The following is a 26,197-nucleotide window of genomic DNA, read 5'->3' on the forward strand; positions in this document are numbered from 1 at the left end:
GCCTGAAAAAGAAAAGGCTGAGAGGGGACTTGATAGTGGCTTACCGCTACTTCAAGGAGGTACATCAAGGACTTGGTGAACAACTCTTTACCAGGGTGCCCTTGAGGAAAACCAGGAGTAATGGCCATAAGCTCCTGAAAGACCTTTTCAGGCTCAACATTAGGAAAAACTTCTTCACAGCTAGGGTGTTCAGACTGTGGAATAAGCTCCCTCCAGAGATGATGCAATTGCCTACCCTGGAAATCTTCCAGAGGAGACTGGACGGTCACCACGTTGGGAGTCACCTGGCTCCAGTTGTCTTTCCTGCCTAGTGCAGGGGGCTGGACCTGATGATCTTCCGAGGTCCCTTCCAGCCCCTTACAATCTATGAATCTGTGAAGTGAATTGTACTGAGGCATGTAGGCCCATAACACCTAAGAGGTGTTAACAGAATCTGGAGCATAATGTACTTGGTGCTCAATAGTTAGATCAAATGGATTGTCAGCATTCAGCTCTCTGGAGGGAGCTGGTGATTTCATATACTGGGTTTCCATTTCTTGATCTTACCCTGTCAATGTTTTCATTCGGGCATGTTTCTGCAATAGCCCTGGGCTGCAGCAGGGAACGCTGATGACAACCTTGCTACCGAGCCAAACTCATACAAGTACTGCCATAGTAGAGGCTTACTTCCTCCCTGCTTTGATTAGAACAAAAAATAAATTGATAATTACATGCATCTGAAGAGATGAGATTGGATTTTAATATCACAAGGTCTGTAAAAGACTGTGAATCAGTGTGTACAATTGTGGTGAGGCGTACCTTGCTCAGACATATTATATTGGTATGTACATTTGGGATCTTATATATTCATCATATTGGCTTCCATGGGACTGTGGAGTGCTTAGCAGTTGAAACTCAGGCAGTATATCCAATGGCCCTAAAATAGGACTTAGAAGCCAGGCTTTAGGCACCTGGTTTTGAAAGTTATACCCACAGGGGTAATGATGAGGTTCTGCACCCTAGGTAGAAGCTGTGACCAGGTGGGCAGCAGTGGCTGCTATTCTTGCACCCTTTTTAAATGGGTACCTGGGACCAATGCATTGATTGCCCACCCCTAGTTGTGCTACTGGTCATAGCCCCAACTCATTTAACAGCAAGTCTGTTTCACACAAACTTTACAATTATAAGCAAGCTCTGTTAATGCTTCTTTCAGTTATCCCATTGTGAAAATACACTTGCAAATGGACCTCCTGAATGGTGCCTGACATCACAATGATTCATTTATTCATGGAGCATTACTGGTGGACCTGTGTTGACTTAGATCAGAGGTGTCAAGCATACAGCTGGCTCACAGAACCCCATTATCCAATCCCCATGGCCTTTGGGCTGGCGAGTCAAAACAGCTGGATGGAACATTGTTCATGCCTCCTTCTTTTGTCCTGCTGGCTATAGAAGCTCATGAGCCTTGACCATGCTAGCCCAGCATTTTTTGTAGGGGCTGGTACAGGAGATACCTGATCTTGGCTGGCAATCCCAAGTGCTTTCATGATACCACTAAACAGTTCACAGCAAGGAGCATCACATTGCTCTTCAATGGGAAAAGAGTTAGATTATCATTCCTTTATATCAGAAAGTCATTGCACCATAACAAGTTGTCACACAGTGATGCAGCTTCCCAATGATAGCGCTGTTCTGCAGCTCCTGAAAGTTCTGTAGGAATCTTGTCTTCATGTGACAGGCCGACCAGGGCAGAAAGGGCCCCTCTCCTGTGACCTAGAACAGTGCTTCTCAAAGTCGCCAGTCCGCAGCGAGTTGCCAGGAAAGAAATAAATATATTTTCAGAAGCATAACATCGATATGTCATAGCACCATGGTTTGTACGTTCGAACACTCCAGGTGATGTCACGTTGTGCGAGGTGAGGAAAGAGAAAGAAACAGCTGGTCACGCATTTGTGTAGCACTGTTACGTGCAGTTGCTGCCACCGGCTGAACTGGGCACCGGTCCCTGGCCCACTGGAAAAAAAATTGCCGGTCTGCCACATCAGATAGTTTGAGAAGCACTGACCTAGAAGGCCTTTGTGATGTGCTGTTGACAAACAGAAATGTAATCACAAAGAATGGCCTTTCTAGTTATCTAGTCCAATCTCTTGCTCCAGGGAGGGTCACTCATGTCTAAACCATTTCAGCCAAACATCTGTCTAACCTGCTCTTAAAGATGCCCAGGAATGGAAATTTCACAGCCTTTCTAGATAGCTTGTTTCAATGCTTAACCACACTCAGCATTAGAAAATGATTCCTAATATTCAAACTGAATCCCTCACATTCCAATTTAAGCTGCTACTTCTTGTCCTATGCTCTGTGGACACAGAGAACAACTGGTCACTCTCTCTTAATAATAGCCCTTGGAGTATTTTATTAAATCTCTTCTCAATTTTCTCTCTTCCTGACTAAGCCTAATTCACCCAGCACGCAAGAGGAGCCCAGCTCCCTTTTCAAAGATATATTTTCCTCCCTCTTCAAAGATATATCTTCTGCTCAACTTGGTCTCTAGCTGCTAAATTAAAGGGCTGCATTTTTAAAAGATCTGATCCTCTGCATTGGCCCTAACTCTTCCCACAGGATGTTTTCAGAGAAAGATGCTCCTGGAAACCAAGTTTTTTTTTTATCCAGCCAGAATCAGAAGTAAAGAGGCCCATACCATTTTTGCAAGTGTACACAAACCTTTGGTGGCTGGACAGTCTGTCGAGCATAATGTGATTCCACCCTCTTCCCCTGGCAAACTTCTATAGTTGACAATCACTGAAGGAATGAACCCTGCACAGCAGCAGTCACACCCCTGGAGTCCTGCCCTGTGATCAGCAGACAATTCAGCAGTGTCTCCAACACTACATCCTTTTGCACGCACAAGTACTCTTACCTCCCCATGCAAGTTCTCTTGAAGGTGCAGGTTCTTTTGTTGCCATGGATAGAGAACACAGGGCTCAGTGCAGCAGTGTCTTGCAAGGAAATTTTGGATGCCTGGATCAGCTGCTATCTTCCAACCTCTATTCTGAGTCATGCAGGATGGAAAACCTGGGAGGTTTGGTACTTCTGGGCTCCCCTTTTGAGACTGTGCTAGGAAAAGCCTCTGCTCTGTAGAAGAAAAGAAGACAAAGGCATTAAAGTCTGGGGGCAGGCAGTGTGGCCTTTTGGATAGTGCACTGGCCTGGGACAAGAGTGACCTTGGTTGTTTCTTTGCTTTAACACTGCGTGATCTTAGGTAAAGCACTTCCCTTTATGCCTTGGTTTCTCTATTTGTGAATCAGGAGTGATGATACTGACCTCCTTGTGTGCAACAGAAGTAGGGTTGCCAACTCTGACTGAAGCTATTCTGGGAGATTTTTTCCCCATGATGTAATATCATTAATTGTACTGTTTAACCTGTTGACAACATCAATTTCCCGTATTGCTTTCAATAGTCAGCGGGAGATCAATGCCGATTCTGGTAGACTCCCAGCCAGTCTGGGGGTGGGGGTTAGCAGCCCTAAACAGAAGAAGTGGAACTCATTAGTGCAATCTCCCCTCACAACCTACCCTTCTGGTTACACCACAGACATAGCCCCCATGTCCTAACAGGCACATACACTACAGCTACACGGCCATCAATGTGAAGCATATGTAAGAAGCTTATTATAAACCTTGTTGCAAATGCACCAAACAACCTTGCACATCTGAGGCTAGACACAATGTGCTTGTCTGGGTAGCTTTCCAAGGGCAGGGGGTGTGTGCACTGGTTCCCACATACTACTTGTTTTGCCTCACAAAGATGTATGGGCAGCCTCTCATGAGATGAGCTAGTGATTGTGATCACTGAAATAACTGAACATCTGTTCTGTGCCTTTCAGCTGTTGCTTGGCTGTGTGTCCAGCCTTCACTTCTAGAGCCAAATTACTTGCTATCCTACACACTTTGCATTGTCACTCAATGGTGGTTAATTAATAATGGCAGAAGTGCAGGGTTGGGAAATAGTGGGTAGAGACAATGGGCCCAATTCATCTAGGCTCTCTCTTCTGGCAAGGACCCTGGCAGACAGCCCAGACAGAGGAGATTGAGCCCAGCAGCAGCAGGTTATGCTCTCACAAGCCACCCTGACCTTAGAAGTCAGAGTGCATAGGGTCAAAGCAAATGGTACAGAGGGAATGGTGCAGCTTGGAAGGGGCTTAAAGGGACAGATGGACTCCCTGGATCCAGGGAGTCACTGGAGAACCTCTTCTTGTTGGCAGAATCCTATGAATCCACGGGGAGAATCTTCCAGGGCTATCCTCCCCACCAGGGGAGCATGCAGCATGGGACAAACTCCTGCTCAGCACAGGGGAAAAGTGGGCTGTGTTGCTCTGGTTCCAACCTCAGCTATGTTTGACTGCTCACGTCCTGGCAGCATTGAAATGGAGCTGTGAAACACCTACTGCCAGGTGTTTCTATCTGGGCATCCCCAACTGAACCTATGCCTTGTTGGCCAAAATGGTGACCATTACATGAGCAAAGAGAGTTTCTGAGTCTTTTTGGTAATCTGGTGAAATGGAGGTGAGCTCTTGGGAAAATCTTGCCCCATAATCTACATCAGAGACTGCCTCTTCTGAGGCTTAAGACCCAATCTTCACATGACATTAAACTTCCTCCATTAATACATTTTCCAGTTTGTCTCATTTTGGCTCTTAGGCCCTAGATAGAGCCTTCACATACATCTTTGTACATAAAAGTCAGCTCTGACATGCTGCAGAGGACTCTCCAAGCCATGTCTACCTTATTGCTATTGATGACAAGTGCTTGAAAGGAAAGGACAGTGTCAAATGACTAGGATTGCTCTCTCAAGGTCTGTAAGATTAGACTGGAAGTTCTTGCAGAGTAAGATGTCACAGAGCTGAGGTCAAGATCCTAAATGTAGCTTCTGCCTGGTTCAGTTATATAATCTGCATTAGATAATTTCTCACAAGGTCAGTGCTTTGACAAGTGCCAGATGGTTGCTGCTCAGGTTGAGGAGACATCATACATACTGGCTTTGAGTTGTAGAGAATGTTTCCCTTGAGCGAATAAGTGTGTAAGGTTAAGGTCTGTATAATTTTTAACTCAGGTATCTCTTTTTTTCCAATCAAATACTTTATCACCTTTATTTTGACAGGTCCAGACCTCTGGGGGTGGCACATGCATCTATGCACTAAGGGAACCCTTGGTTCTGCATGTAACAGGATTCAGTGCCTGTCAAAATGCTGGCCTCACTGGGATTTGGGGTGCAAGCAAGTGTAACCCAAAGTTAAGGCCTGTTTCCAATGACTTCAGTGGGCTTTGGATCAGACCCTGAGTGGAGACTGTCTACTGCAGTAGCTTGGTGGGAAGGGAGCATAAGGACAGGCAGATATCCCGGGCACTCCTGTACCCTATAAGGAGTACATGTTTTAAAATCACACATCACTTAACTGGATCCTCTCCAACTTCTGCATGTCCTTTTTAAAATGTGGAGCCCAGAACTGCACCTGTTACTCCAGATGAAACCTAACCAGTGCCAAGTAGAGAGGCACTATCACTTTCCATGTCTTGCATCTAATGCTTCTCTTGATGCATGCCAAAACTGCATTCACCTTTTGCATGGCTGCATCACACTGCAGACTCATATTGAGTTTGTAATTTACCAAGACTCCCAAGTCCTTTTCCATAGTGCTGCCATCCAGCCAGGTTACCCATTTTGTATTTGTGTTTTTGAGTATCTTTCCCAAGGTGTAGCACCTTATATGTGTCTGCATGTGTGGGTATATCTGAAAGTGAGGGAGTTTTATCCAGGAGCAAGAGTTCAGATTTTCTTAAAACATACAAAATCTGGGCTAAAGAGGGGCTGAGCCTTCAAAGTTTAGGTTACAGCAACAACATACCCAGAGAGAAATTAGCATAGTGAGAAATACATAGAACATCCTAAGGGTGGAGGCCACCACCAACCTACCTGTGCAGCCCATCGGCTCCTCCCCTGATTGTGCACATGTAAACAAAACATGGGCAGTGCAGACCCCACCCTGAGCCCCTCCCTCACCATGCTGCCATGCCTCCTTGAGCAGGGCAGCAAGCAGAACCTGGAAGAGAGAGAAGTCCAGAGTCCCCAGCAGACAGCAGCAGGAGCAACAAGAGGAGTACAGGTCAGGAGGGAGCCCATATTCTGCATGTTAACCACCAGTTGGACAGCCCTGGACTCACTCAGAGGGGCATGAATTTCATCAGATACTGTGAATAGACTTGCAGACAGCAGGGAAACTAATAGAAAGGAATAAAGTAATTTAAATACAAAGAGGGAGAGAAGGGAGGGCACTGCTAGGAGAACTGAAGGTACTATGAAACTACCGCTTTGATCTCTGCAGCCCATTTTGCCTTTCTCAGCAGTGATCCTTCCTTTCCTCCCTTTTCCCTATCTTTTGTACAAGTGGCTTTAAATAGTCTTATGAAGCAGGCTGTAACCTACCAAAGCCCATGTATTTCTGAGCAAGTTAGTCTGTAAGGTGCCACTAGGCCCTATTTTTCATTTATACTAGGCAAGGGAAAAATAGTGCTTGTCCAAGACTACGATTCTCAGATTTGAGGGATATTGCTGCTAGTATATACTACAGAAAAACAGGTGATTGTGCATATGAAATCTTTTTTTGCAGATATCTTATATCTGACACTATATTGTCTGACAAGGAGCCCAAGTGTAAAGGGCATAAGTTTCAGCAGTTTGCAGTGAAACACAGGTTTAGACGTGTACATATATTAGTGTCTATTATTTCCAATCCAGTGGGCCTGGTGTAAATGTTGTAAAAACAATAAAACTCCTACTTAAAAGAGGTTATAAAGTCAGGCTTCAATTCATTAAAAAAAAAGTTAAATTACCATATTTCTTCACATATAACACACACTGTTTCTGCAAAATCAGCCCCTCCAAAGTTGGGATGTATGTATTACTCAAGAAAAACTGGTTTTCTTTCTGGGATAGAAGCATCCTGCTTTGATTCCTGCTCCACAGCTTTAATGAGAGATGAACAAGTGAATTAATTTAAGGACTCATTGTTCTTCACTCTGCAGGTGTTAACTATCACCTTTCTTTTTTAATGCTCTTGATGTTCTACTAATCAAACTAACTTTTCTTAGGAAAATATTGTTGTATGCTAGCTGCTCCTGGTCTACCTCCTGTTTCAGTCCTGGAAACTCTTTTGGTCTTTTCAAAATCATAGACTCACTCATAGAGACCGGTCTCCAGCAGCAGCTAGGTTTTCAGCTTCAGCTAAGCAGGAGAGGGAGGGTAAGTCAGCTGAAGATTAGGCTCTGTCCCTGCTTTATGCAGCTAGGTACTCTGGAACAATCTTTTTTTCTTCATTCTGCCTTTCAAAAACAAGGTGCATATTACATTCCAGGGCATGGCATATACTGATATTTTATTCAATAGAAAATTGGAAGCAAGAAGCCTGCACTGTTAGAAATTGATGTGGGAGTGACCCCCCCCACACAAAACCCTGCTATGGTATGGGATCCTGGGAGCTGTCATCACATCAAAAGGATGACACTGTGTTTTCCTATGATAGGGGAAGGGGGTTTCCAAAGGTAGTGCATAGTACATGTTGTCCCACGGTTATTTGAGATTGTCACCCTAACCAGTCTCACACAACAGAGCAGTGGGAGGCAGCTGCCTTCCACAGTTTCTAAATTACAAAGAATATAATCGTGTTGCACACCTGCCAAGTGTTCCTCACCCAGAGTGACAGCCACATAGCTCCCAGTGTCACAAAGGTCACTTATCCAAGTTGATATGTCACTTACACATTGGGCTGAGGGCCATGAAGAAGGATCCCCTCATAGTTTCTTCTCTTACATATTGAACTATGCAAGGGCAGCCAAATCTTCTTCCCCTTTGGCTTTTTGGTGCTGTTTCTTGCTTAATGGTGCCTATCAGCATAGTTCAGTGGGTCAGGGAGCAGGGATGAAGGGACATCCAAAACTGGTTAAGTTTCCAGTCACTCATGTGCTTCCTGGACATGAACATAGTGGGAACGAGGCCACGGGGAGGAGAGTCTATGAGGACAGGGCAGACAGCACCTAATGAGAGGAGTGTTTAGGGGAGGGACAGAATCTGAGATAGACAAACTGGAGCAGAGGAGATAAGAGCCAGAGGAGTGGCAAACATATGGGGAAAGCAAGGACGTGGGGAGACAGAATTAGGTGAGGGGAGGAGAGAGAAACAGTGGAGGAAAATGTAGAGAGAGAGAGAAAGAAACTTGAGAAATGGAATAAAGGCCTTGTGACTAATACATATGCCTCAGGGCTCAGGTAAAGGTTCTCTGGGACTTTAGAAAAGTATCTTGTTCCCTTTGTACCTCAGTGCCCCATCTAGGACAGGGTGTGATACTTCTTGATCTTGTAGGTACAAGAAAGCATCCTTAGTGCAGCAGGTGTTCCATCAGTGCCTGCTTATGTCCTAGAGCTAGCAATGTTCAATAGGGTAGAACAGCTAAATCTAAACTGCACACTCATGTTTCTTTCCCCATTAGATATTTGCCCTTTTAAAACTTAAGTGGGAAAAACACTGGAGGATAATCTTGCAGAGAATAATTCCAGTTGGGTTGAGATGGTAGCAGACACAGTAGATCTATGATTTACTAAAGCAGGTGTGGCACTTTGCTTCCTCAGACCATGGAGGGATGGAGTGAGCCATAACAGGAGCCCCTGGGCTGGAAGAGAACACCAGGGAGTAGGGCAGGGGGCAGGCACACAAAGGGGAAGAAAACCTGCTCACTGCTCTGTTCCCCGTTGACCCAGGCAGACAAGGGCCCTACAATTGCTCCTGCCTCACACCAGCTTGGAACTATGGGGCATGGCTGCACAGGGTGCTAGGCTTGACTGGGGGCAGTGTAGGTTCCTCTTTCCGGAGCCTGCTCCCTGTTGCCATCCGGAGCTGCTGGCAGGGAGCAGGCACTAGAAGGAGGAACCTGTGCACTGCTGCCATTGCTGTCCTCAGCCAAGCCCAATTCCCTGCTAAGCTGCTGAAGCAGGACAGGAATGGCTCTCAGGCTCCACCCCTCCTGCTCTGGGCCAGCATCAGGCAGTGTGGGGGGAGGGCGGGTTCCTCCTTTCAGCGCCAGCTCCCTGGTAAGTGGGGGATCCAGAGATGGCACAGCAGCAGGGAGCAGGGGCCAGAGAAAGGAATCATAGAATCATAGCAGTCGGGTCGGAAGGGCAGGAGAAAAAACTGGGCTCAAATTATCCCAGCTAGGTAGGCATCAAGCCTCCTCTTAAAGACCCCCAGAGTAGGAGCCAGCACCACTGCCCTTGGAAGTTGGTTCCAGATCCTAGCCGCCCTTACCGTGAAGTAGTTCTTATGGATGTCTAATCTAAATCTACTCTCCAACAACTTGTGGCCGTTATTCCTTGCTATGCCAGGGGGCACTAGGGGAAACAAGGTCTCTCCCAAACCCTTCCGGTCCCCCCTAGTGAGTTTATAGACAGTCACCAGGTCCCCCCTTAGCCTTCGCTTGTGAAGGCTGACCAGGTTCAGGTCCTGCAGTCTCTCATTGTAGGGTCTGCCCTATTGTCCCTGGATCATGTGAGTGGCCCTCCTCTGGACCCTCTCAATGTTGTCCACATTCCTCCTGAAGTGGGATGTGCAGAACTGGACACAGTACTCCAGCTGTGGCCTGACCAGTGTTGCATAGAGGGGGAGGATCACCTCCTTGGCCCTTCTAGAGAAGCACCTGTGGATGCACAACAAGGTCCGGTTAGCCCTGCCAACCGTGACCTCGCATTGGCAGCCCATGTTCATCTTGGAGTCAATAATGACTCCAAGATCCTTTTCTGCCTCCGTGCTCTCAAGAAGGGAGTTTCCCCATCTTATAAGTGTGCTGCTGGTTATAAGCACCCTGCACTTGTCAGTATTGAAGCTCATCCTGTTTTTGTTAGCACACCCTTGTAACCTATCCAGGTCATGCTGCAGTCTTTCCCTCCCTACTAGTGTGCTCACCTCACCCCAAATTTTGGTATCATCAGCGAATTTAAACAGGGTGGTTTTCACCCCATTGTCCAAATCGCTGATAAAAAAAATTGAACAGCGCGGGCCCCAGGACCGAGCCCTGGGGGACTCCGCTGCCCACTTCCCCCCAGGTTGAATATGACCCATCCACCACCATCCTCTGAGTGTGACCCTTCAGCCAATCTGCAATCCATCTGACTGTGTAGGCATCAATGCCACAGTCGCCCAATTTTTTAATGAGGATGGGGTGGGAGACGATGTCAAAGGCCTTGCTGAAACCTGCCTACCGCTGCTGCTGTGTCCTGCTGAGTCTGGCACCTTGTGCAACTCCTCCTCACAGTAGGAGTGGCCTCAGGGTTCCTCCTATGCCCAGGTCAGCTGGTGACAGTGGAGGCAGAAGGTATGGTTACATCACTGCACCTCCCTGAAGTTGCCTCAGTAGCAGATCATTGCTCCAACTAAAACCTCCAACCATGCAGAGTAAGAAGAGTGTTTGGCAACAAAACAGTTTACCCTGCCTTTTGCTTGACTTCAGACTAATATGGCTATCTACATCTCTCAACAAAATAGTGAATTAAGTTGCCATTGACATTAAGATCATTAGGTTTCAGAGTGAACACCTGGGAGAAAAGGAGTGCACAGTTTGCATCTCTTTAATTCAGTAGATGAAGTTTAAGTGGTTAGAGTAGCTCATGCACTGACTTCTTTGGTTAACTGGAGTAAACTTGCAACCAGAGAGGGTCTGGAAGCCTTTGGCTGTTGGATTGTGTCAGAGCAACTAAGAGTTATTCGTATCCTGTCATGCATTTTCATTTTTTTCCATTGCTTACAATACGCTGTAATACTTACTCCTCAACAGTTTTAAAGCTGTTATGACCAAAGAATGTTTGCATACTGTTAGGCTGGCCAACTCTTGTTTCATAAGATCAGCCCAGACATTCTCCTATTCTCTATTTAATCCAGTGTTATGTTCTTTAACACCTTTTTAAATGTTTTATTTTTTTAAACTATGCTTAGTGGTGTTTATGTGCTATGTAATTTGAGTTCAAATGATTATGTCTTAATCCCTGGATCACAAATAAGTTGACATGCTTCAGTTTGGTCAGTGAACCCTTTAGCTCTTTGCTATACGCAATGTGTATTTATCTAATACAGCCAAAACCAGAAAGAGAATGTAACTACTCTTTTTCTCTTCATAGCCAGGAAAGAAAAGTTATTGGGTTCTTTGAAAATTCAGCTCTGCAAATTTTAATGTCATTTGAGCTACTCTAAGTGTGTGAAGTCTAACATTTTGCATCCACTCTTCTCCTTGCCATAACAATCACAAGCTGCATAGTTTTTCTTTGTCAAATCAACTAACAGTTCATTCAAAATGAAAGAGCCAACACAATACCTTCAGGGGCTGTTACAATATCAATTACAGTGTGAGATATGTTTTGCTCATTAAAACTTAATGTTTAACATGTAGTTAATTAAAGAAAATGAGGGGGATATATTTAACTTATTAAAAAACATAGTTTTCTGGGTCACATACAGAAATAAAAAATACTAGACTGATACATTCTTGGTAAATATTACCTAGCAGCTGCTCACTGGCAAACCTTACTAAGACTGAAATGATCATGGTCTTAGTAAGGTTTGTCATGGCCATGGTCTTTGTCATGGTTTTATCATGGTCTTAGTAAGATTGGTGAAATGGGAGTCCAGGAAGGGTCATTGTTCTTCAAAGGAGCAATCTTTCAGGCTCAGAAGGAGACAATCCCATTGTGCAGGAAAGGGGGCAAAGGGGCCAAGAAGCCCTCTTGGCTGACAGGGAAAGTCTAGGGGTGAAGAAAGAAGCATGCAGACTGCGGAATCAGGGTAGCTTCCAAGGAGGAGTGCAGGGAGATAGTTAGGAAGGCCAAAGCAGAAATGTAACTCAGGCTGGTGACAAAAGTTAAAGATAACAAAAAGTCCTTCTTCAGGTATATGGGGAGCAAAAAGAAGGTGCAGGGTAACATAGGGCCCCTACAAGACAGACTAGGGCAATTGGTGACAGATAGGAGGGACAAGGCTGAACTCTTCAATGAGGTTTTTGCCTCTGTATTCCTGAACATGGATCAAGACAAATCTCCCAATTGCATTATTGATAGGCACAGGAGGAACACCAGCCCACCAATGGTCAGCACTCACCTAGTAAAGGGACACTTGGAGGGCCTGGATGTATTTAAGTCAGCAGGCCTGGATGATCTTCATCTAAGGGTCCTGAAGGAATTGGCCAGTGTCATAGCAGAGCCACTGGCACGACTGTTTGAGCACTCAGGGTACTCAGGTCAGGTCCCAGAGGACTGGAAAAGGGCCAATGGGGTGCCTATTTTCAAGAAGGGGAAGAAGGAGGATCTGGGTAATTATTGGGTGGTCAATCTCACCTCTATCCTTGGGAAAACCTTTAAAAAAATTATCAAGGATCACATTTGTGGGAGCCTAGCAGGAAAAATAATGCTGAAGGGTAACCAGCATAAGTTCATAGCACGTAGATCCTCCCTGACTAGCCTTGTTTCTTTTTATGACCAGGTCACAAAATGCAGGAGTTGAGGTAGATGTCATCTACTTGGATTTTAAGAAGGCTTTCAATATGGTATCTCATCCTAGTTTCACAAACAATCTGAGCAGCTGTGACGTAGATAATTACATAGTCAGGTGGGTGGCAAATCAACTTAGGGGTTGCACCCAGAGAGTGGTGGTGGATGGATCTGTATTGACCTGGAAAGATGTGGGCAGTGAGGTCCTCCAAGACTTGGTCCTTGGACCTGTGCTATTCAATGTCTTTGCCAGTGATTTGAATGATGGTGTGGAGAGCACTCTGTTCAAATTTGCAGATGACATGAAATTATGGGGTAAAGTTAACATGCTAGTGCGAAGAGATCGAATTCAGGTGGACCTGGACAGGCTGGAAAAGTGGGCAGAAAAGAATAGGATAAAATTCAACAAAGACAAGTGCAAAGTGCTGCATCTAGGGAGAAGGAATCACCAACACATCTATAGGCTGGGGAATGACCTTTGCAGCAGCATAGTGGCAGACAGGGATCTCGGATCAAGGCACCCCTTGGAATAACGAGGAACAAAGACCACAAACTAACAGAGAGCGGATTCAGGTTAGACATCAGGAAGCACTTTTTTATGGTAAGGGTTACCAGAATCTGCAATGGGCTTCCAAGGGAGGTGATACTATCTCCTACCTTGGGGGTCTTTAAGAGGAGACTGGACAAGCATCTGGCTGGGGTCATCTGACCCCACCACTCTTTCCTGCCCATTGCAGGGGGTTGGACTCGATGATTTATTGAGGTCTCTTCTGACCCTAATAACTATGAGACTATGGTCACTCAACTGAGTAAAAGAGGAAGAAGATCCTTCTTTATGCCCCTACAGGGGCTCCCCTAATATTGGTACCTCTGTCTGTCCCCACAAACTTTGAATTTTTTGCTGCAGTGGCTCAGCTCCAAAAGGAGATGGAGATAACCTCCCCCTCCCCCTGCTGACTAGTCAATAGTCTGATGGTTTTGGCATTAGCCTGAGCAGTTATGCAAAAAGTAGGCACTTACTGCCACCACATTTTGAGAGAAGCCCAAGCCTGTCAGTAGATGGAAGAAGTATTTAGAGGATGCCTACTGGATCAGGCCACTTATTCAGTGCCTGGATCCTGACTGGGGTTGGTGGGAGAGGAGAGCTGAGCTGATCCAACTCAAGCAATTCTGGACAGAAGAAACACTGTTCAAGGCTCCTGAGAAACTTCAAAGTCAAACAGATGAGCTCAGGTAATTATAGGGTTAGGCAGCAGTTTGGAGGAGGAAGAGGGGTCACACATTTTGGACTGAACTCCGTTCTATCCAAGACCTACATCTGATGCCTAATGCAAACTTATCTCTAGTAAATTACAATGCTAATTAGCCTACCCCAAGATACAGGTAATTAGACCACCAGTACAGTTCCTAGGACAGGGCTACATGGCTTCTGGTTTAGCAGGTAGCCTGTAATAACTAATGCTTGTAGACATCATACCTGGAAAATGGTGAGTTTACTGTGCACAGATGACCTGAGCCCTTTCCTAGCTGCTTATCCTCCTCTGACAATGAAAAAACCCTCTACAAGGGCTGGATCCTACTCCCCTCATTCTTGCTGAGAAGCTTGTTTCCCTGCTGCTACCTCAGGGGTGTCACAATCCACAAGGCTGGCCAGCTTAGTGGGTAGAGCCAGGCATGGAGCTAGGGGTTACAGGGGTAAGGGTCAGAAGCCACAGGTCAGGAGTCAGGAATCAGAAACCTAAAGTTACTAATCAGAGGGAAGAGGTAACAACTGGGGCAGTGCACTTAAGTGCTGCAGGGCAGGAGCCTGCTTGAGCCTTACAGAGCTGACTTAGGCTGCAGCACAGGAGCCTTACAATGGGAAACAATGGAGAATGACACTGCTTGAGTGAAGGTATTAGAGTGGGATCCCATGAACCTGAACCATCCCTGGCTGTCCAGAAGCTGAGATATAGGTCTGGAAAGGAGGTAGAAGGTAGCTTCCAGCCTTTGCTAAAGACATGGAGAAATGCCAGAGTTCTCAACTGAGTAACTGAACTCTGTGGTTCCCCAACACAAACATGCTTCCTGCTTCTATACCTGACTGTTGTGCCACTTCCACCCTTCTTGAGGCCCAGGCCCAGCCACTCTTGCATAAAACAAGTAGCATCTTTGTTCTGTGTGGTTCTTCTTGGGGGCCATGCCAGAAATACAGTACAGCTCAGCTTGAGTGAGGGGATGGGCCCCAGTGTTAAGGTCCAGTGTGTGGCCGGTCTGCCTCCCAAGTTCAGTGTGTGTGTCCTCATCTGTGTAGTGACTTAGGCTGCTGACAGCCCTAATGCGGGATGCAGGAGGTGAGGCACTAGGATAGTTCTATGAAAGGCTTGGGAATGGCTCCTCTTAACTCAGCAGGGTATTCATGACCAGAGTGTCCAGCGATACAGGGAGGTGAATTATAGCTGCCTTCTTAGTTTATTTTTGCTGCAGGAATGTACATTGAAATCTCTGCTTTAAGATAACCAGTCTCTGCACAGCTAGTCTGAACCTGCATATGAAAGATCCATATAAAACATCCACCTACTTGATAACCTGTAAATCTTGTCCTACAGAATATGAGTCTCTTGGATCCCACATCACTGCAAAGGATGCAAATAGATTTCACTGCATAATTAGCACCCTTTGCCTGCCAGGAGATAATGCTTAGGCTCTGATACAATCATTAACCAGGCCTGCCTGAATAGAATTTAAACAGTACAGATCTTCGGCTGGTATAAGTCAGTGTGGCTTCACTGAAGTCCATGCAGAATAGCTGCAAAAACAGGCAAAGGCCAAGCAGCCAAAGCAAAATATCCACTTTTAAGAGCCGCACCAAGTGAGGAGAGGAGCATTTTGCCATCTGGGTAATGCCAGGTGACTATTAAGCAATCATATCTCATGTTACAGTAATGAAAGGGGGTTTTTTTTATCATTCCTCACAGTCAAGAATGATTGCCTCTGACAAATATTTTATTTGTGGGTCTGAAGATGGCTGACAAGGCAGATCCGGGATCAACAGACTCTGCTGCAACTTGGGCATGTGTTCCTGTGCAGGGTGCGTGGCTCTGGTTTTGCGATTTGGTTTGTGACATGCTGTTTCCGCCACTCCCAGTTTTCTGTCTCCTGTTGTATCGTAAGGTTTCAAAGTACTGAGATCCTTGCAGTAGACTCTTTCTCCATTTGGGACAGGTCTACAGACCCCCTACCCTCTTTCCTCCCCATTCCCCCAGTATACTGGATCCAGTGCTTGCTCCAGCCAGTCTGGGATCTGTGCTATGTGCAGCATGGATCCCAGAGCAACCAGAATGGAGGCCACATGTGGATGCAGTCTGGCTGCGGGGTGTGTAGCGAGGATCCCAAACGGGCTGGAGTGGGTGCTGCGCTGCATGCAGTGCCTGATTTGGCTGGACTACACCACATGGCGCCTGCTCTGGGAACCATGCCACACAGTGCCTGCTCCAGCTGGTCTGAGACCCATGCTGCACACGGTGCTCCCAGGTGCCAGGTGCAGTGCAGGTCCTGGACAGGCTGGAGCAGGCTCTGCATGCAGCATGGATCCTAGACCTGCTGGGGTGGGTGCCACATGCAGCACATGTCCCAGAGCAGGTGCCATTTGTGGCCCAGTCCAGCTGTGGTGGGAACTGTGCTAGATGCCCACAGCTGGACTACACCACATATGGCACCCATTCCAGCCACTCCAGGATCCAGACAGCAAGTTCCTGCCCATGTGCTGCAGTGTCAGACTGGCTGGGGCAGGCACTGAGGCCCTGCCCTCAGAGCTGGTCCAGTACACACTTTCTGCTCACACACAGTCAAGTACTTCCATTTCTCCAAGTTTTTCAAGACTGTTGAACCTGGCAGCCGGGCATAAAGTGAATGGAAGCCATCTTCCTGCAAACATGGTATTTTACTGTCCATGGCTGAGATCCTTAGCCACACCAGGCAGCACTCAGTGCAACTAAGGTACAGCAAAGGTGAACTGACTCTGTTTTTCCCTTTCCCAACATCTAAGGCTAGCTGATGTTGAATAAAATAAGTCTGCGCAAGCAAATGCTTACACAAGAAAGCTTTAGCTGAGTAAAGAACTTTAAAAATGACTTTATTCGATCCCTTGAAACCTGAATCATCCTGATTAGGGAGGTTGGTACAGTTGTGGAGAAAACTCCCTTCACATGCCCTGCCATCTTGCCAACCCTGCTTTTCAATCCACTGAGAAGTTGCGTGACAACAACCTCAAGAATAGCCTACAAAGTTTGAATGGACCTGTACTCCTTTTTCTCAGCCATTGCTGCACACTACAGCATTGGGCTGTTGTCTCCTGATCACACTCCTTTCCTTGCGCTATTGGTCTTGGGTTGGATTGCTTATTTTCATGTGAATTATGCAGCTGTCACTACAATATGAAATGTATGGATTATGAGATTTTTAAATGTATTAGGTTTTTTGGCCTCAGCACCTAATTTGCCTCCTTGTCAGTTTTCTCTCCTGCAGAATCTCTGAGAAACAGCCATAACACAGAGCTGAAGCACCTGTAAGCCTTCCTCCAGCTGGTGCCTAGCAACACATGTTCCAAATCATTCCGATGACAGCTAAATTCAGTTATTATTTTATTTCTCCTCTTCAGAGCCACTCTTGAATCGCCACCAAAAAGAATGGAATGACTCTTCCCACTCCACTTGTTATAAATGAGTGGTATTGGAAGGGCTGGTTTCCTGTATTTGTCACATGGGTGCACTCTTGCCAGCTGTAAAAGCTTCCTTGATCAATGCACAAAACAGCTGCTGGACTGTTTTTTTCTTGTTTTAATCTTCTTTCTATTCCCAATAACACCAGTGGTTTTTAAAGGGTCTTTCTTAGCATGACACATCTGTTCAATTCATAACAACTCATTTAGATTGTTTCGTGTTCTGTGTACATAGGTTGCCAGATATACCTTGATTCTGATACTTTTTATCATAGAAGTTTTACCAAAGCCTTAATCCTGCAAACCTTTAAGCAAACGCTTAACTTTGCCAAGTGAGTATTCCCATTATTAGGGAAGTTGTAGTATTGCAGTGACTATAATTGCTTTAATTGCTTATTTTGGTATTGATTATAATTGCTTTGACTGTTTATTTTGTTATTTCACTTTTTATATAAAGAAAAAATTAACCATTAAAATAAAGGTTATCTGGTTATGATTGACTTTTTACCATAATTTGATCAGTCATTATTAGTGCTTGGCATTAACCATCTATTTAAAATTTCTTATTGCCTAGCATAACTGTATTTGACCTATTGGTCTCATGACTTTAGAACTTAAATTTAGTATAAGGAAAACACTTGTGTAAGGGTTTGTGGTATGTCTGGCGTGTGTGGGTATGTCTGGTTTATGTGGAAAGAGGTAACGAAAGAATAAATGATGGATATATGTGCCAGCAACACAAAAAGACAGGTCTCTTGCAGCAGGTGAAAACAGCCTCTGTGGTTTGACAGTTAAGGGCTGCAGTGACCTAGAGTCAGCAGTAAAGGATTACCAAACACTACATCACGCTTCATCCTGATGGCTGAAGACTGCAAGCGACGGCCCCTGAAGATTGCAGACCACAAAGCCAGAAGATCATGACCTACCAATCCTAGCCTGCCAACAGGACAAGAAGGATGGCCATCACATCTGACTCAGCGGAGTCCATAGGCTCTATGGACAGCTATTACTATAAAGAATGAACTCAAAGACAAGGCTGGGTCTTTTCCATGTGCAAGAGTCCAACAAGACCTGACTCCAACTGTCTTGGTCAGCCTGGCTGGCCACCAGACTGACCTTGAGCAACTTTGAAACTCGGTAACGCCTTAACCTTTGCAAGACTGTCTTACTTCTGTGTGTGTGTTTGTTTCTTTGTATGAATGAATGAATGAATGAGTATGCATGAGAATGAGTGAAGCAAATAATCTTATTGTTCTTTATTCTTTTCATGTTTTATGTTCCAATAAATGTGGCATTGTGCCTTATCTCCTGATAAGATTCTGGCTTGTTTTTAATTCACATTGTACACCCTGTGCACACAACAAAATCTGTGTTTGCCACATTAGGGTTGTAACTGTGTACCAGCTTGTTATGGTCAGAGTGAGCCATTTGAATCCCAGTGGGTGCACCTACACATCCATTAAGGCAATGTGATAAAACCTGGTGCAGTTTGTGCTGGAGAAAACTGCTCCTAAGCTCAGCATTTACATATGTACCCAGGACCACAGCACTTTGAGCTGGGGTGGAGCAGCCCCAGGTTAGCAGGGAACCCAGGGGGTTGGCCCCAGACTCCTGGAGGAGGCATCAGATGGTGGAGGAGCTGGCTGAGGCATGAAAATGCTAAAGTTCACGGCTAGGTAGCAGGCAGCCCCTGCACTTTAGTACCTTTGTACCCCAGCCAGCCCTGTCACCTTCTACACATGCACTTCTGTGGAGTAAGTTACTCCCTCGTAGGATAGTACTGTTTCTGACAGTACTGTCCTATGGTAGACTTCATTAATTTACTGTGCCCTGATACCAATGCATGTGTAGACTGCGATGTTTTACTGTGGAGCTTATTAGTCAACTCTGTAGTAAAGCACCTATGTAGATGCATCCAGTTATACATGGATGAAGAAATGCTTGCAGTAGCTGTTGGGAAAGGAATATGAAGCTGGGGAACGGAGTGTCTGAGGGGAGGAAGGTTCAGGATACCCAGGCTGTGTTCTTCTAAGGGCTTGGGGCTGTAGCTTGGCAGAGCAGTAGGAGCAAGCCTGCCCCTGTCCCAACTGGCAAGATGGATGTTTGATAGAATCAGCTGACCTGGGCAGGATTAAGAGTGTAATTAGATGACTGAGGGGTGACTCAGGAGAATGCTCTGAACTTAATTTGAGAGAAATGCCAGGAGACACTGCCTTGACCTGAGGGAAAGAGTCTGTAGGCTGTGGAGGCCAAGCTTAAAAGGACATAGTTTTGAAAGGAGGGTTGTGAATCTAAAAGGGGATCTCTTTGAAGGCAGATGGTTTACTCAAATAAATTAGAGTTGCTTTTTTAAAGACTCTGGGTGTCACCTCAAGCTCGCAGAGAAGCTGAGGCTGGGTACTTGAGGTCCCAGTGCAGGCTGTAAGAGGGTGATCCAACATATCACTTGTCCATAAGGGCCTGACTGAGTAAATATTACCTCTGAATACTGTGGGGCTATCTGTGGGGTGTGGTGCTACTCAGTGGACATGCCTACATGAGACATTTACTGCGGGGCTGCCTAGTTAGCTCTGCAGTAAAGTCTCCATGTCTACACATGCAGCCCTTTTGGGTCACAGGAAATTAATAACCAGTGAGGACAGCCAAAGCAGAAATGGAGCTTAGGCTGACAGCAAAAGTTAAGGATAACAAAAAGTCATTTTTTAAATACGTAGGAAGCAAAAAGAAAGTGCAGGGTAACACAGGCCCCCTTCAAGATGGACTAGGTTGACTGGTAACAGATAGGATGGCCAAAGCGGAGCTCCTAAATGGTTTATTTGCATTTATGTTCCTGGTCATGGATACAAGCATGCATCCCAATAGGACTTGAGGTAAGTGCAAGATAGATACCAACCCACCAACTGTTAGCACTGACCTAGTAAATGGGCACTTGGAGGGGTTGGATGTATTTAAGTCAACAGGCTTAGGGTACTTCATCCTAGGGTACTTAGGGAATTAGCTGGAGTCACAGCGGAACCACTGGTGCGACTATTTGAGCACTCATAGTGCTCAGGAGAGGACCTGGAGGACTGGAAAAGGGCCAGCGTGGTCCGTATTTTCAAGAAGGGGAGGAAGGAGGAACTAGGTAACTATAGGCCGGTTAGCCCCACCTCCTATCTTTGGCAAGACCTTTGAGAAAATTGTTAAGGATCACATTTGTGGTGGACCAGCAGGTAAAATAATGCTAAGGGGTAATCAGCATGGGTTCATAGCAGGCAGATCCTGCCTGGCTAACCTGGTTTCTTTTTACGACCAGGTCACAAACTGCTTGGATGAAGGAATAGAGGTAGATGTTATTTACTTAGATTTTAAAAGGGTCTTAGACATGGTGTCACACCCAGTTCTTATAAATAAACTAAACAGTTGCAATGTAGATTATTACACAGTCCGGTGGGTGGAAAATTGGCTTATGGGACGCACCCAGAGAGTGGTGGTGAAATGTGGGCAGTGGAATCCCCAAGGCTCTGTCCTTGGGCTGGTGCTGTTCAATATCTTCATTAGTGACTTGGATGAGGGAGTCGAAAGCATTCTGTCCAAGTCTGCAGATGATACCAAACTGGTGGGGGGGAAGGTAAACAAACTAGAGGGCAGGGAGCAAATCCAGGCAGATTTGGACAGGCTGGGGAAGTGGGCAGAACAGAATAGGATGCAGTTTAACAAAGATAAGTGACATGTGTTGCACCTAGGGAGGAAGAATCAACACTCCTATAGCCTGAGAGGTAACCTTCTAAGTAGCACAACTGCAGAAAGCCATCTCCGAGTCGTACTTGACTCCAAAATGAACATGAGTTGCCAATGTGATGAAGTAATAAGTAAAGCTAACTGCACTCTTTCTTGCATAAATAGGTGCATCACAAACAGCTCTAGGAAAGTGGTACTTCCCATCTATGTGGCATTGGTCGGGCAGCAGGCTGCAGCTGGAGTACAATGACACATGCTGCCCCCCCATGCCTCCCCCAAGGGGTGCATGCAACAGTAGGTCTAGTCTGGGTGCTGCACTTCAGGAGGGATGTAGATAACCTGGAAAGGTTTCAGAGGAGGGCTACCCATCTGGTTCAAGGCCTACAGGAAAAACCCTACGAGGACCAACTGAGGGACCTGAATCTCTTCAGTCTCCACAAGAGAAGGCTGAGAGGTGATCTCGTGGCCATCTACAAACTCATTGAGGGGGACAGCAGGAAATAGGGGATATGATGTTTACCAGGGTGCCCATTGGGGTAACTAGAAAAAATGGCCACAAACTGAAGAAGAGCAAATTTAGGTTGGACATCAGGAAAAAATTATTTACAGTGAGAATTGCTGAAATATGGAATATGCTTCCAAGGGAGGTGGTGCTGTTCCCTTCCTTGGAGGTATTTAAGAGGAGACTGGAAAAAGCACTCTTTCCTGCCCAGGGCAGGGGGTCAGACTCAGTGAGTTAATAGGTCCCTTCCAGCTCTAAAATCTATGAAATCTAAACACCACTTGTAAATATAAGTACTTTCCTGAGGCAGTGCTATTTACCATGCAGCAACACTAATGATAGATGCTAATGGGGCTGGCTGGGGCATGAGGGTACTTCAGTGTAGGGGCCTTGCCCCTTACTGCTGATGGCTGAGGAGGCAGAGGACCCACCCCTCACTGGGGAAAGACTGAGGGGGCCAGCCCTCATGAAGCAACTGTCCTGTATTCTGGGGATACGTCGGTGGCCACCCTATAAGGCCCAGAACCTGTCAACATGGCTGGCTCTCATGTGCCCAGGGTAGCTTAGTGGCAGATGAAGTGCCTGCCTGTTGGATGCAACATGTTGCCAGTGGACCCCATTGCTCAGACTCCCCTGCTGTTCCAACTCACTTCCCAAAACCCACCCCATGAAGGTGGGAGCCTTTCTGATCATGCTTTACCTCAGCAGAAGGCACATGGCAGGTGTAGGTAAATATGTGCACATGAATGGAGAGGCTTTGCACAGTTTTTATAAGCACACCATTGCTTTTACCTATAAGATAAAGCTCAAAGAGTTGAATAGATCCACTGAAAACAACAAGCTTCCTAAATACAAGGCCCCTCCCTCTGCTTCTCCTTTCCTTAGAGGTCTCAGGGGTCTGTCTCTCATCTGGAAGGCAGCTCATGGTTTCTCTTCTCTGACATCTCTTCTGCAGCTAAGTATTTACCCCCCACTCCTGCCCACCACTTTCTATAAGTCTGTTTCCTCATCTGGAGCTGGAGAAAATGCTTCTCCCCCACCTCCAAGTAGAGCAGCTACTATCACACCCCTTTTCCTGAGGCATCTGCAACAGGTGAGTAAGGAGCACTGTCAGGTAGGTCTGTTCTTGAGGCCTTCTTTAACATGACAAACCAGTTTTTGTGGTAGAAGCTGACTATGGCTACCTAGACATGTACTCAGAAGTGGGGAGAGGGGTGTTTTAATTAGGGTGGTTCCCAGGCATATGTATTAAGTCCCCGCACATTTAAAAATGGCCGTGGGATCCTTTATCTAAATATTGTTCAATGAGATTAACTAAATCTCATTGAACAACATTTAGATAGTGTCCCATGGCCATTTTAAAACATGCAGGGGCTTAATACACATGATGCTGCAGCATTTTAATTAGAACATGAAACAGACTCAAGTCTGTTGTGACACATTAGAATGTGAAGGAGCACATGTATAGGCACCTTAATTGTCTTAGGTGTTTGTATTTTGTGATCCTCTATTGTTCAGTCTAAGCCACCAGTCCCTCAGAATATTAGCCCAAGATGGAATTTAGTAGACAGAAAGGAGATTGAGACCAGCCCTATAATCAACATAGAGTTTGCACTTTGGCACGAGGGCAGAGTTCACAATCTCAGACAGAATTCATCAGCTGTACGTAGATAGATTTCTCAAACTGTCACTGGTCCTTCTGTACTAGCAGTATGCAGCCCTTCTGTGGTACTGCCTGGGGTAGGAGATCACAGCCTCATCCACACTGTAGGCCTTTTACACAGCCCAGTTCTGCCACCCTGGAGGTGACAATTCAGCTTTAGACATTGCACTGTCACTGGTTGCCTGAAGTTACAGCTCTGAGTTGCAATGCTGGTCACCTTAAAAAAATCAAACTGTATTGTACTGCCAGTTTCACAGAAAAAGAAAAAAAAATTAAAATAAGAGGTGAATAACCCTAGACCTGCTGTAGATTAATTGTACTGTATCTCAACCAGGACAATTAATTTTAAATAGTAAAGTAAAAAATCTGTTACCCAGAGATCTTCAGTAGCAGACAGCACCGGATTTGATTCACTGCTTCCCAGAAGAGCCCCCCCCCCCATCCTGTACCAAAGCTGGGTCCTAAATATATGCATCTGTGAGTGGTATATGAACTGCCTACCCAGAGGAGTTTTCCATCTATTGACCCCTCTGTGAAATCCTATGAAATATGATCTTTCATTTCTACCCAGGAGAACTTTTACAGTCTTTTCTCTAATGCCTGATGAAGGGTGTTTGTGCCCAAAAGCTTCCAATTAAAGACATTTGTTTGCAAAAATCTTGTTGGTCTAATAAGATATCATCTTTACTATGAGTCCTGATTGCCTTTTCCTCTAGACCAATATGGCTACAACCTGGATACCTGCTTATTCTGGGGGATTTTTTGCACAAAATTTAATAATTTTAAAGTGAAAGAGAAAATTCTTTTCTCCCCACCCCCCCAGTTATTTTCCTTGGTCTTGCTGAGGCTTCAAACTCAAGCCAAGCATGCTGCCTAGGTGTAGAGCGCCCTTGTGCCTGGTATACAAGGTGGAATAAGTTTCTGCCTTCATGTTCCATTATTCAGCAAATACCAGAAGTGTGCAGTGCCATACAAAGAGGAGCTGGACTCTCCAACACATGACTCGTGGGCCTCATGAGGTTCATTTCTGGCCTCCAGGCTCTACCCAGCCTCTGTTCCCCACTGCTCCCTGCAGCGCTTGGGCTGCAGGCTCCCCCAGCCCTCTCTGGCACAGGTGATGGGTATGGGGTGCAGAGAGGGGCAGTTCCTCCCCCTGACAGCCAACACTTATGCTGTTGGTAGGGCTGGTGCCCCCCTGACAGGGCCTCCGCCATCCACGGCTTCTGCAAGTGCCCCCCCCAGGTTCAGGAAGCACCAGTCACTCATGCTCTCTGGCCCCATAGCACAGCGAACACCAGGCCCACATGTGGCAGGCAGATGGCTCGCACACTGGAGGAGAAGAGGCTGCGCTAGGTAGGACCATGCAAGAGCAACCTCCCCTCACCCCTGGGACCCCGCGGTGCTAGGACCCAGACAGGGAGAGGAGTGTGAAAGCAAGGGTGAAGCCACAGACACGAATGGCTGCTATTGCGCAGGCGCGACTGAAGGCGTCAAATAGTTGGCGCTAGGACCCCACCAGGGGAGCTAGCGGGAGACAAGAGACACGAGTAGAGGCTATTGCGCAGGCGCAACGGGAGGCAGGGAACCCGTGGGCGCTAGGACCCCGGCAGGGGAGCGAGCGAGAATGTGAGCGAGGGGCAAGAGACGCGACCAGCGGCTACTGCGCAGGCGCAGCTGCTATAATCAACCGTCGGCGCTGGGGCCTCGCACGCGCCGCCGGCCGATAAAGGTCTCGCGGCGGAGTTTGACGTCACGGCGAGTTAATTTTAAACCCGGACAAGATGGCGGAAGGGGACACGGCTCGGCGCGGGCAGCCCGCGGGGCCGCCTCGGCTGCAGCGCCCCCTTTCCCTACCCCAGCCCCCGCCCGGCCCGCCAGGTAACCCGCACCGCCTCTCTCTCTCCCTCCTTCTCTCCCGCGCGTGGCCGGGGCTGGGGCCGCCTGCTCTGGCCCGGCCCGACTCGAAGGCGGGTGGGGAGCGCGGGCCGGCGGGGGCTGGCGCGGGGTGACCGTGACCTACTTGTGGCGGCGCTGCCCCGGTGCAGGCGCACGGGGGGGAGGAGCCCTGGGGCCGCCCGCAGCGAGTGACCTTAGCGGGTGCCGCAGCCGCCGGACCCGGGGGGCCGCACGTGACGGAGGTGGCATCGAGACCGTGGTTCGCTGTAGGGGTGCTGGAGCAGTCGCTGCAAGCATCAGAGGGAGAGGTCTTTATTAGCTCCCGCCCCCCCCTTTTTGTGGTAGCTGGGTGGGCCCGCCGGCGAGGGATGGGAGCCCCTTCTCTTGCCTGTCTGCCTGAAGCAGGGGTGTACGTGTGCTGACTTGGCCTGTGTGGGGATTGGCTCTAGCAGTTCTCCAACGGGAGAGGCTGAGCGTGTGAACACTGGCATACGTCCACCCTCCAGCCCTGCAAGTGGATCCTGTGTGGTAAACCAGGGGTGTCCAATAAACAGCTGTGTCATGAGGCCCATGGGGGCTCATGGAGGGGCTGGGTACTTGTCTGTGGGGGCAAACAGTGACAATGTTGTCCCCACATCTCCCTGCTATCCCTGTGCCCCACTTGCCATGCCTCCAAATTCCTGGGTACAGAGCCCTGCTGGGGGCTTGTTTCTGTGGCAGTGGGGCAAGCAGTGGCAGCTCTTGACCTCTGTGACCTCTCTGAGGTACATAACTGCTCAGGCAGCCACTGGGCTAATGGTGCTGCCACCCACCCTGCTGCCAAAGTCACATCTAGATCGAGCCTGCAAGGAGTCCTATAGTCTGCATCCAGCCAGCTTGACACCCCTGCTCCTAACCATCAGTGTCTTGCTGCCAGTAACAGAATACTCTATGGGATTGCACCTTCAAATGTATTTGGGACTAAAATATTACTACATAGTAATCATGGCTCGGGAACAGCTGTTGAAAACTTGAGTTTGCTATAGATGTTTGACTCTCAGAATTAAGGCTTTCTAGTGAAAGGTTTCAGGGAGTTAAAAATACTGTCTACGAAACTAATTCGGGTTAATGTGCACATGCTGTAATTTGTATTTCTGCCTTGATAGTTTTGGAGCACTGTAAC

General features: G+C 46.9%; 1 protein-coding gene and 1 long non-coding RNA gene across 2 annotated transcripts in view; one reads left to right on the plus strand and one right to left on the minus strand.

The window, feature by feature from the left end:
* Positions 1 to 1,241: 1,241 nt before the first annotated feature.
* On the minus strand, positions 1,242 to 25,400 carry LOC149873917 (uncharacterized). The gene is made up of 3 exons (XR_016443088.1): positions 25,160 to 25,400; positions 2,897 to 3,111; positions 1,242 to 2,065 (listed from the first exon to the last, which is right to left on the minus strand). It is a non-coding gene; the product is annotated as an uncharacterized LOC149873917 (long non-coding RNA).
* Positions 24,801 to 26,197, plus strand: part of ATL2 (atlastin GTPase 2) — a 70,679-nt gene continuing 69,282 nt past the window's right edge. The window contains exon 1 of the mRNA XM_090052967.1: positions 24,801 to 25,017. Coding sequence (XP_089909093.1) covers positions 24,921 to 25,017 — 97 coding nt within the window. The 5' untranslated portion in view covers positions 24,801 to 24,920. The remainder of the gene's footprint in view (positions 25,018 to 26,197) is intronic.

Source organism: Crocodylus siamensis, chromosome 1, assembly GCF_052110815.1.
Source record: "Crocodylus siamensis isolate JL-2025a chromosome 1, ASM5211081v1, whole genome shotgun sequence".
Taxonomy (NCBI): domain Eukaryota; kingdom Metazoa; phylum Chordata; order Crocodylia; family Crocodylidae; genus Crocodylus; species Crocodylus siamensis.